Source organism: Littorina saxatilis, linkage group LG11, assembly GCF_037325665.1.
Source record: "Littorina saxatilis isolate snail1 linkage group LG11, US_GU_Lsax_2.0, whole genome shotgun sequence".
In the NCBI taxonomy this organism is placed as follows: domain Eukaryota; kingdom Metazoa; phylum Mollusca; class Gastropoda; order Littorinimorpha; family Littorinidae; genus Littorina; species Littorina saxatilis.
Window position 1 is genome coordinate 16,365,625 of NC_090255.1, and position 12,231 is coordinate 16,377,855.

The following is a 12,231-nucleotide window of genomic DNA, read 5'->3' on the forward strand; positions in this document are numbered from 1 at the left end:
CCCGACCACCACCTATCGATAACGACCACCTGCTTATAGCGTGCTTCTTACGTAGCAGAGACATGTATAACATTCTCTTTCTGTCTCTCTCTCTCTGTAGTTACTGAGCAACTGGGAGTTGGACGCAGAGTCCCTACGTCAACTGTTGCTGGTGCAGATGGGATCTCGCTCCAGTCTTTCTTACCCCAAGTTCGCCCACTTTTATGGCGAGGCCATGAACATCGTGAGTTTCGCTAAAAAACACACTCTTTCCTGTGAAAACAGTTCATCTCACCGTCTGAGATCTGCCATGGCGTGTACATACAATAGTGCCATCCCTCCACTTGGACAATTGCCATGGCGTGTACATACAATTGCCATGGGTGTACATACAATAATGCCATCCCTCCACTTGGACAATTGCCATGGCGTGTATATACAATTGCCATGGGTGTACATACAATAATGCCATCCCTCCACTTGGACATCTGCCATGGCGTGTATATACAATTGCCATGGGTGTACATACAATAATGCCATCCCTCCACTTGGACATCTGCCAAAAATCAACATCCTGACTGCTTCTTTTGCCCAGCTGGATTTTTTAAAATTAATTAATTTTGTACTTTTGAGAAATTAATTCCTGAAAAAATTCTACTCTGCGCTGAAAGCATCCAGGACATTGATTTTCGGTATGTGTCCAAGGGGAGGGACGTTCTTATCCCGTGCAATCGCCTGGACTCAATGGTGCGCTCAACGGTTTACATGGCAAGGATTGTGCCTTTCAATTCATTTGTGGCTGTTTTGGTTCGGCCCGGGGTTTGACTGGGTGGCCGAGTGGTAACGCACTTGCGCTCGGAAGCGAGAGGTTGCAAGTTCGACCCTGGGTCAGGGCGTTTGCAATTTTCTTCCCCCCTCCCCCCTCCCCTTTCCTAACCTAGGTGGTGGGTTCAAGTGCTAGTCTTTCGGATGAGACGAAAAACCGAGGTCCCTTCGTTGTACACTACATTGGGGTGTGCACGTTAAAGATCCCACGATTGACAAAAGGGTCTTTCCTGGCAAAATTGTATAGGCATAGATAAAAATGTCCACCAAAATACCCGTGTGACTTGGAATAATAGGCCGTGAAAAGTAGGATATGCGCCGAAATGGCTGCGATCTGCTGGCCGATGTGAATGCGTGATGTATTGTGTAAAAAAATTCCATCTCACACGGCATAAATAAATCCCTGCGCCTTGAATATGTGCGCGATATAAATTGAATTAAAAAATAAAAAAATAAAAAAAATCCCTGCGCTTAGAACTGTACCCACGGAATACACGCGATATAAGCCTCATATTGATTGATCGATTGATTGAAAAGGTCTTGGCCTCTTGCTATTGTTTTGTTTTGTCTTGGCCTCTTGCTAGTGTTTTGTTTCGTTTTGTTTGTGGTTGGTGTTATAAGCATCTGTGCTTTTGTACATGTAGTTGCAAAGAGCGATTTGACCACACGTTCTGGAAACTGTTGAATGACCTTCTGCCCCGCGCACCTTCAAATGTACATCTATGTATGTCCCTGCTCTTTGCTGTGGAACATCAGATAATGCCTTGTATTCTCTGAAAGAGATTCAAGGGCCTGTGGTTTTGTTTTGCACGGCAAATGTATACAGTCATACACGTAAAAACCAACCAACTCATGCTTTTGCATGAGTGAATGTGGGAGTTTCAACCCATGAACGAAGAAGATATACATGTATTTGGTAAGTTTTCAAAGATCAAATGTAGATAACACTGTACGTGTGTATTCGTGTGTGTGTTGTGTGTGAAAGTGTTCTCCAAGTGACAAAAACACATTCAACTAGTTCTTTGTCATCACAGACTTCTGAGAAGCCGACGGGAGAGGAAGTGTTTCACATGCTGGCACCCCCTGACAAAATGGAACTGTCCAGGGCTGACGTCACATCTCTTAGCGCTGAAACTCTGCAAAAAGTGGCAGCCATTTTTAATGCACCTCACGCGGGAAAGAAGAGAGAATTACACAGAAGAGAACATGACGAATTTTGACCGATTCCATCATTATCATTTCTGACAGCATTATTCATTGTCTGAAAGCTTGCTTATGATGTAAATGTAATGCCGGTACAGTGTAGTGAAGATGATGAATGCGTGAATAAATGGTGTTATTTGTCACAAATTATTTTTTATGAGCCACCCAGGCTTCGTTCTCTGGAGAGAACCAGCATGCAAAATCCATAGTCCCCAGAGACTGAAGGATGCCTGCTACTACCAATGTTCTATTTTCCATGAGAAACTGCTGATAATGTAACTTCTTAATTTATTTATGGAATCATTTTGTTGTTGTTTTCTGTAATAATTTACAGCATAACATTCTCATTTTGACAAGTAACTGCTATGTTTTGACAGGCTGCAAGTACTTAAAATAGCAAAGTTTGCATAACTGCACATGTTACAATTTACTTACTTTTTGCCTTATTTTTTTTACTCTGAAATAAACTTATCTGTGGGCCAAACTTGCAGAAACAGAATACTAAAAAGTTGTCGCACCTTTATCTGCAAGCGCACATGTGTGTGTGTGTGTGTGTGTAGAGGAGTGACTTTGGATGCCTGCGACATATGTATTATACAGACATAAGCCTGTAGGTTTGTGACACCTGTAAAGTGCTGCCAATTGAGAATATGGGTCCACGAGTTGTATGCAAAGCAAACTTTTTTGTAGCCACCAATGTTGTACAATGATTGTAAATAAATAATCCTTTCAACCAGTCCAATGTCGCGGCTGGTTCCCAACTAATTGGGCACTTCCTCGTGCATACCAGCCCAGGGAAAAAAGCAAAGATCTTTGAAATTCTATGAAAGTCCAACAAATTGTTGCAAGTTGCATTTAAATGGTGTAAATCTGTGCACATGCATAGCAGTTTCTCATTGAAACATTCCTTGCAAGTCTGCGAATGTTGAGAAAAGTGGGAGCCCGGCTGCATCATCTACCCATCCATACAATGGAAAAATAAGACTAAACTCAGAAATACAGAAATGGTAACCACTGACTGGTCCACTTGTATTTATTGTTTGTACAACTCGCACACTCGTGCAACTGTGTCCCAAGTCACGGATATACTTCTATTCTCAATCAACACTTCATAATCTGCAGAATTTTGTCAACAACTTGCTCAAGCAAACGATGCATCTCCCAGACGCAAACACATTCATATCAATAACTTGGAGAAAAAAAATGAAGCACACACAAGGAGTTGTAACCAGAATGTGTGGCGTGCTGTAACTTGTTTAACAAACTAAAAGCACATGTCAACAACTCTTGAGATTCTAAATCACTGGCATCTGTACGTGAACACTGAGACTATATTACGTTGATGCTTTCGATACAAACACTGAGCCAGAGGGTTTGGGTAGTTCCAGTTAACAAAAATGCGAAATGACTAGGACCAACTGAGCTAGCGTACACTCTTTAAGTACAACCGTTCATTTGTTTATTCAAACCAAAGCAGCCCAACTTTTAATATTTGAAAGCGAAACTGAACTGTTGTGTACAAGGAAAAAGAATCCTAAGAAAATTTCTGCACCGTAAAATCAGATGGAACAAATGCTCCTTTCATAAAGAAAAAAAAGTTGAACCGCGATTTTTCAGACATAAAAATCCTCAATGTACAGCAACATGATTATTTTTCCTTTAAAATGTGAGCCGCCAGATTCTCTTCATCTACTTTACTCCAGAGCGATGTTGTTTATGTGTGTGTTTTAATCTTCAAATATACTCAAACTTTGAAATCTTACCCAAAAGCTAATTTCTAAACACAAGCACCAAACAGACACATGTTTCCATTCCACTGTACCAGGCAAATAAAGTATCAAAATGTAACAGCAAAAATAGGTCTAATGGGCTTTTTTCTTTCTTTTTATCACAAATCAGTTTAGCCCTTTCGCTTATCTTTATAGAACCTGGAAAATCAGACTCCTCTATTTTTTAATTATTACTTTTTTTTCAACATAATCTCACTCTAGATTACAAATTCACATGCATTTAACAACCATGCAGCCAGAGCAAATGTGTCGACGCAAAACTAGTTAAATACTCCTACACACAAATAACAGCTCCAGCTTAAAAATAGTTTCTTACACATTCACACTGTTCAAGTCTTTTGTGGTGGTGTGCACAGAAAACACACAAATAAACGATGTATTCAAAACAAACTAAGCAGACACGGGGTTAGTCTTCGTACTCCGTCCTCAATTTGGACAAGAGAGCATCGCATGTCTTCTTGGCGTCGCCTAGCAACATCGCGGTGTTCTCCTTGAAGAAGATGGGGTTGTCGACGGCAGCGTAGCCCACGCCGAGAGAACGCTTCATCACGATCACCTGTAATGACAATGGTACCAGTTACTGCTGGTCACTTTGCTACTGATGTTCACTTGATATCCTGTGTGAACAAAATTAACAGTTTCAAAAAACAAATCAATGAAAACAAGAACACTCTTAAACCAACCAGGCATAGCCATGTTCAAACATTTCTGATGCTGTGAGTATATTTTAATAATGTTTCAATAATTGCATAGAGGTTGAAGTCAGGGATAGCTTGCCTCAAATGATCATCAGATTTCTGCACTTATACTGTCACATTTCAGATGTTCAAATACTGCTTCAGGCAAAATTCCACCACAACAGCCGTTGTGGGATTCTCGTCAAGGATAGCAAGTCTCAACTTATGTCAGATTGTTAACTTATGTCAGATTGTTGTGGTAACAGTCATTTTTTTTCAGATGATCTAAACAGATGACAAAATCTACCCAAATACTGGTTCTTGTGTTTGACTTGAGCATCCCACCCACCCATGTTTTCAGGACCTCAGATCATGAAAGCATGTTGGAAACGGTATATATGGAAACTGTGTCGGACTGTGTCCAAAGCCAACAAAACCACGCTTCTGCGTTGGGTTGCTTGCATGAGTCAATTGGCAAATGCCTCGTACAAAACAGATTCTTGCAGGAAACTCAGCCCTCTAAAAGACGCTGGTTCATGAAACTATGAAACTCCCAGAAGAGTCAAGGTCAGACAACTAACCTGATCTGACTTCCACACCCTCAACACAGCATCAAAGAGGAGAGAGGGGGGGGGGGGGAGGGAGAGAGAGAGAGGGAAGGAGAGAAAACTGGAAACTGTGTCTGACATCCACACCAACACAGGATCAAAGAGGGGGAGAGAGAGGGAGGGGAAACTGGAAACTGACAACTAAACTGATCTGACATCCACACCCTCAATACAGGATCAGAGAGGAGAGAGAGGGGGGGGGGAGGGAGGAGGGAGAGAGAGGGAAGGAGAGAAAACTGGAAACTGTGTCTGACATCCACACCAACACAGGATCAAAGAGAGGGGAGGGGGGGGGGGGGGAGAGGGAGAGAGGGGGGGTGGGGAGAGAGAGGGAGGGGAAACTGGAAACTGACAACTAAACTGATCTGACATCCACACCCTCAATACAGGATGAGAGAGGGGGGAGGGGAAGTGAAAACTGGAAACTGTGTCTGACAACTAACCTGATCTGACTTCCACACCCTCAACACGGGCATGCCAGCGATGATGGAGTTGGGATCCTCCTCGGCGGCAGAGTTGACGGTGTCGTTGGCGCCGATGACAAGCACAAGGTCGGTTTTGGGGAAGTCGTCGTTGAGCTCGTCCATCTCCAGCACAATGTCGTATGGCACGCCCGCCTCTGCCAGCAACACGTTCAGCTGGCCCGGCATACGTCCTGAACACACAAGGCGTATGTGAGAGAGAGAGAGAAAAAAAAAGATGGATAAATGGATGGTTTATTCATTAAGGTCACAGCCCCATATGAAGAAAACACCAGCATGGGCACCAAGCTCTGGGGACCTGCCGTTCGGCAGAAGACTGCGGACTTCATGGCAGCCACTGAGCTAAGGATATAATGGCCATGAACAATCGAACACAAAAAAAGAAAAAAAACCAAGGAAAAAGCAACTCACCAGCGACAGGGTGGATGCCAAAGCGCACGTTCTTTCCCTTCTTTTTTAGCAGGGTGACCATCTCAGCGATGGGGTACTGGGCCTTGGCCACGCACAGGCCGTAGCCAGGGACGATGATGATGTCCTTGGCGTCCTTGATCAGGTTGACGCTGTCGTCCACGTTGATCTCCGTGTGGGTGCCCGTGATCTCCATGGGTTTTCCCCCGCCGGTGGAGCTGGTGCCGTAGCCTCCCAGGATGACGCTGGGCAGGGAGCGGTTCATGGCCTGCAAGGTACACACGGTGATAAGACATGATATAAGTTAAGACATAAGATTTTATTACAACCACGTGCAGTAGACAGGAATGTTGCTTGGCTTGAGTACATTCAATACATAATACATTCCAACACAACAACCAAACAGAGCGCTAACAGAACAGCGTACACACTCACTCACACCTACACGCACGCACTGACGCAAGCACGCACATACCCACACACAAGGCAACAGTTGTACTGCAGTTGCTTCTAGCAATGCTGCAAGTGGCAAAATGGTATTGAGAACTACAAAGGAAGAACACAGTAGTTCTGTAAGTGTAACCATTTCTCGTCATAGGCAGACCTGTTTGACCCCGAAACTTGACAAGAGTAATGGTCAAGAAAAAAAAAAGTAATCCGATGACCAAAGTAGTAACTCAGTGGTTACAAACGCCAACATTAGCAGCACAAACCTAATTTAATGCACATTTGAAAATCTTAGTCTGGACTCAAATGGAGTATTTTTTCCCCAAAATTCTAAAATTACTCCAAAATAGTATGGGTCAACAGATCTGGGGAGCAAGATGCTAGAGATCTCAAGTCCCCTCATGCATCCTTTTCGTCGTCATCATCATTATTATCTGAAGCAATGTAGAGCAGTGTTTGTATTTCAATTATTGACTTCTTCAACATTTCTGTTTAAGTAATCATTAGATAGTGTGTTTCTGTATTGTGTATTTCTTTCAAGGACAGATTGGCCGCTGTCAGCGTGAGTTGGTCCCCACGTTCGGCGAGAGATTTATTTCTCAGAGTCAACTTTGTGTGCAGACTCTCCTCGGTATCCGAACACCCCCGTGTGTACACGCAAGCGCAAGACCAAGTGCGCACGAAAAAGATCCTGTTATCCATGTCAGAGTTCGGTGGATTGTAGAAACACGAAAATACCCAGCATGCTTCCTCCAAAAACGGCGTATGGCTGCCTAAATGGCGGTGTAAAAATCGGTCATACATGTAAAATTCCACTCGTGCAAAAAACATGAGTGTACGTGGGAGTTTCAGCCCACAAACGCAGAAGAAGAAGAAGAAAAATCTCATTCCTTGTAAAATAAATTTCAGATCAGTTCCGTTCCGTTGCAAGGCTGGTTGATTACTGTTTTTTAAACGTCACTACAACCTATATGGCAATCCGACACCCATCCAAGGACAAAAACAAAAAAAATAAAAAAATAAACCCAACATTTTCTCTAACAGTCCTTCACCTTGCACATGATGTAGGAGAGGATGGCGCCGGAGGAGCCGATGAGAGAGCCCACGATGGTCATGAGGTTGTTGTCCAACATGAAGCCTTCAGCACACAGCGCCCAGCCTGAGTAGCTGTTCAGCACTGTGATCACCACGGGCATGTCAGCACCTGGAAGGAAAGATTCAAGTTGGATGCTAGTCATTTGTACATGGCAATAGAAGAACAAATGACTCCCCTGAAAATGGCGTATGCTGCCTTAATGTCCGTGTAAAAACGGTCATACACGTAAAAATCCACTTGTGCAATAGCATGCGTGAACGTGTGAGTTCAGCCATGAAATGAAAAGAAGAAGCAGAACAAATGGTCACGAGGTTGCTTGTCAACCAGCAAAAGTAACGTCCATCATGGAAAAGGTTTCCAGTCAAGCTCAACATCCCTACCCCCTTCAGATATACAGATACCTCAACACGCGCCACTCATAGCAGGAGTCAAAGTTATGCCGATGATTGGAGGCGTTTGATACCCTCACAATCTCCTACACCCCCACCCCCTCTCACAGCGCCCCACAAAAAAACAGCACAGGCGCTTCCAATGACACCAGCACCATGCCCATGATGAAAGACAACCCTCACCTCCCAACACCAACCCCTCCCATCTTCCCTCTCAAAACAGAACCCCCCCACTCTCTCCTACAACCCTCACCTCCCAACACCAACCCCTCCCATCTTCCCTCTCAAAACAGAACCCCCCCACTCTCTCCTACAACCCTCACCTCCCAACACCAACCCCTCCCATCTTCCCTCTCAAAACAGAACCCCCCCACTCTCTCCTACAACCCTCACCTCCCAACACCAACCCCTCCCATCTTCCCTCTCAAAACAGAACCCCCCCACTCTCTCCTACAACCGTCCCCTCACGGAGCATCCACAAATGACACCAGCATGACGCCCATGATGAAAGACAAGGTGTGGGTCACCCTCACCTCCCAACACCATCCCCTCCCATCTTCCCTCTCTCAACTCCCCTCCCCTCCTCTCAAAACAGAACCCCCCCCCCACCCACCTGAGACCCACACACATGCACAGTGACAGACAAACCCACACACACACATAGCCGCCCCCCACAAAAAAAAAAAAAAACAAGAAGAGCAAACGCTCGATCGAGTCACTTTCGCAGTTCTGAATATTATATGAGGCATCAGATGGACAGGAAGAAATTGCTATTCACAACACAATGAGTCACGTTCACATAAAATTTGAGCCCGGTCACTTTTATAGTTTCCGAGAAAAGCCCAACGTTAAGTTGTGTGTTGCCGAACAGAAAAGGCTAGTTATCTCCCTTGTTTTTCTGATAACGTTCGTAAAAGGCTACAGATGTAAATACTTTGATGTAAAGAATAATCCTACAAAGTTTCAATCACATCCGATGAACTTTGTCAAAGATATAAAATGTCTAATTTTTCCTTTGACGCTGACCTGTGACCTTGAAAAAGGTCAAAGGTCAACGAAACCATCGTTAAAGTGTAGAGGTCATTGGAGGTCACGACTAAACAAAATATGAGCCCGATCGCTTTGATAGTTTCCGAGAAAAGTCCAACGTTAAGGTGGTGTCTACGGACGGCCGGCCGGCCGGCCGGCCGGACAGACTAACACTGACCGATTACATAGAGTCACTTTTTCTCAAGTGACTCAAAAACCAATTACACTCACCTCCAATGGCAGCAGTGAGAGTGATGCCCATTATGGAAGACAAACTGGTGGTAAGTCCCAGCATGCTCATCCCGACGGTTGGCGTGTCGTCGTACAGGAAGTATCCCATGGCCCCGACGTTGCCCAGCATCATCCCCATGTTCATGGCATGGCGGCCAGGCAGCAGCAGGGGGTTGGAGTTCAGGACACCTGTCAGGCGGAAAGTTAGAGTTCAGGGCTGAGGAGCATGAACCAAAAGTGGGTGCCACCCAACCGGGAGAGAACAAATTGCAGGGTCTGATTCGTTAAATTCACAACCATTCTCAATTTAAACCAATCCAACACCGCGGCTGGGTCACATGGAGGGTTCGAGTTCAGGACACCTGTCAGATGGAGTTTTTTGTGCACAGACGGACGGCCATCAATAACCACAACCATCGCCAGTACCGGTGAAGCTGATGCTGATGAAGTACCCAGTATTTGTGATGGTTATGCCTGTGACAATGATGATGACGACGATGATGATAATGATGATGATGTGACGATGAACTTGAAAACTACAACACCGAACACATCAAAAACTACAACCATCCCTCACCCTGCAGTTTGCCGAAAGCAACCAGCGATCCGGTGAAGGTGATGCCACCGATGTAGGTGCCCAGGAAGAGGAAGGTCTTGGTGATGGTGGCGGCAGGGTCGGTGGCGAAGTGGGGCTGCTCCAGCAGATAGTTAGCGAAACAGGTCAGCACGGCCGCTGCTCCCACCAGCGAGTGGAACAGCGCCACCATCTGGGGAAGGTCAGTCACCTCGATTTTCTTGGCGACTGCAGCTCCAATGGTGCCACCTGTGGGTATTATATAATAATAATATTAATAATAAGGATATTTATATGGCGCAAATTCTAAAAAAGTTCTAAGCGCCTCACAAAAACATACATTGATACATTATTCTGTAAATTATTAAGTACACAATTCCAAATTGGATAGATGTTATAACACTGCATGTAAGGCTCTGGGCAATACCCAGACTTAGCCCCTTGAGAGCTTCGTCGTCACACTGAACGAGTTTTAAATGTTCACCTTTCTGTTTGTTTTTGTGATGACACTTCCATTGGGATATATCCAGAGTATGCCAAGCGCTGTTAATTATTATGTGCGTATCATGCACGTTATGTCCTGATACAAACAACAGTAAAGGCTTTTTTTACGGCGCAAATCCTGCTGTAGTTTTAATAGCCTTGCAATACTGAAAACTATAATGAATACAAAATACAAAAACAAATAAACAATTCAAAACTGTAGAATTTTTGTTTTGTTACCTATTCAGACCTGGGAACCTCTGTTTTGCACTTGGAGCATTCTCAAAGAACTTTGAGTGTACTCCACACAGCATTCGATCGTATTCGAGACAATCAAGATTACAAAATAAGGCAAAATCGTATCGGTTCCCAGGTCTGCCTATTCCTTCTTCTTTATTATTCTCTCTTTTATTATTCTCTTCAAGGAAACTTGGCGTATTTTCAGAAAAATGAGTGTACTCCACACAGCATTCAAACATCCAAAATACCAGATCGGCTTCAAGATGTGCTTGTGAAGAAAAGAAGTCTAAGAATTTTTTTGATCATTTTTTTCTCTCCATGGACCGTACTGATCATATTTTAGACAATCAAGCGTACAAAATACAGCGAAATCGTATCGGTTCCTAGGTCTGCCTATTCCTTCTTGTCAATTGTTTCTTCGTTCATGTGTTCTGCAATGGAGACTCACCCAGACCCATGCAGGTAGCCATCTGTGCGAAGACTTCAGCGTTGGGCTTCAGGAGACCGAGGGTGGCAGCGACTCCAGACGACACGCCGATCATACCCAGCACGTTGCCTGCCAGGCAATAATTACAATAATAATGAGGATACTTATATGGCGCAAATCCTAAAACAGTTCACATAAACATACATAAACTATTTTGTATACCATTGAACAGTCAAAATGGTAGTGCAGAGAAAATACAACAACACCTCATATTGTGATACAGTGGAAGCACCTTTAAAGACCTCGAACATTCTGAGCAAAGAGGTATTTAATTGAGGGGGCGGCTTTCTTCTTCTGCGTTTGTGGGCTGAAACTCCCACGTACACTCGTGTTTTTTGCACGAGTGGAATTTTACGTGTATGACCGTTTTTTACCCCGCCATTTAGGCAGCCATACGCCGTTATCGGAGGAAGCATGCTGGGTATTTTCGTGTTTCTATAACCCATCGAACTCTGACATGGATTACAGGATCTTTTTCGTGCGTACTTGGTCTTGTGCTTGCGTGTACACACGGGGGGTGTTCGGACACCGAGGAGAGTCTGCACAAAAAGTTGACTCTGAGAAATAAATCTCTCGCTGAACGTGGGGACGAACTCACGCTGACAGCGGCTAACTGGATACAAATCCAGCGCGCTACCGACTGAGCTACATCCCCGCCCTAGGGGGGCAGCTTAACACAGGTCAATTTATTGACATTATCAACAGATAATCCGAGAAAGCCCGGTCTTAAAGGGATGTCTTCATTTGGAGGGTAGGGTGTGTCTTAAGACTAGGGTTCCACTTTTTGACTTTACATGGCCTTCCACCCCTTTACACACAAGGTTTTACACATTTTCCTAACATTTACACAGAGCTTCAACATATGTTCAAGTTACACACATAAACCCACACATAACCTACCGATACGGCTGGTTTTTTGCGAGGAAAGCCCAGTCAGAGCGCCGACGCAGCAGAGAGAAGCGGCCAGGTATGCCATCTGGTGGATATCGGGGTAGTTGCCAGACTGAGCCAGGTAGCCGTAGCCAGCCAAAAACGTGGCCGCTGGGATGCCGTACAACATATTGTACTCTGGTGGATCATCTGGAAAAACATAACAAGCGTGTTTGTTTAGTAGCGAGGTGGTTGTATTTTATTTTGCTTTTTATCTGCTCCTGAAGGTGTACATCTTTTGCTCTTGCGATATTCTCAACCGATAAAACTGTAGAACCCCACATGATAATACAGGGTCTGGCAACGGCAGTCCATCAACTGAGTTCAAATCCCCAAAACATTGCCATGATTCA

General features: G+C 44.4%; 2 protein-coding genes across 2 annotated transcripts in view; one reads left to right on the forward strand and one right to left on the reverse strand.

The window, feature by feature from the left end:
• LOC138979866 (uncharacterized) overlaps positions 1 to 2,506 on the forward strand; it is an 8,448-nt gene extending 5,942 nt beyond the window's left edge. Inside the window, exons 7-8 of the mRNA XM_070352620.1 lie at positions 101 to 223; positions 1,839 to 2,506. Coding sequence (XP_070208721.1) covers positions 101 to 223; positions 1,839 to 2,024 — 309 coding nt within the window. The 3' untranslated portion in view covers positions 2,025 to 2,506. The remainder of the gene's footprint in view (positions 1 to 100; positions 224 to 1,838) is intronic.
• A 498-nt stretch (positions 2,507 to 3,004) lies between these two features.
• The window catches only part of LOC138979864 (NAD(P) transhydrogenase, mitochondrial-like), a 29,408-nt gene continuing 20,181 nt past the window's right edge, over positions 3,005 to 12,231 (reverse strand). Inside the window, exons 12-19 of the mRNA XM_070352618.1 lie at positions 11,849 to 12,028; positions 10,910 to 11,017; positions 9,742 to 9,987; positions 9,165 to 9,353; positions 7,472 to 7,623; positions 5,976 to 6,240; positions 5,526 to 5,737; positions 3,005 to 4,353 (exon numbers count right to left, since the gene is read on the reverse strand). Coding sequence (XP_070208719.1) covers positions 4,204 to 4,353; positions 5,526 to 5,737; positions 5,976 to 6,240; positions 7,472 to 7,623; positions 9,165 to 9,353; positions 9,742 to 9,987; positions 10,910 to 11,017; positions 11,849 to 12,028 — 1,502 coding nt within the window. The 3' untranslated portion in view covers positions 3,005 to 4,203. The remainder of the gene's footprint in view (positions 4,354 to 5,525; positions 5,738 to 5,975; positions 6,241 to 7,471; positions 7,624 to 9,164; positions 9,354 to 9,741; positions 9,988 to 10,909; positions 11,018 to 11,848; positions 12,029 to 12,231) is intronic.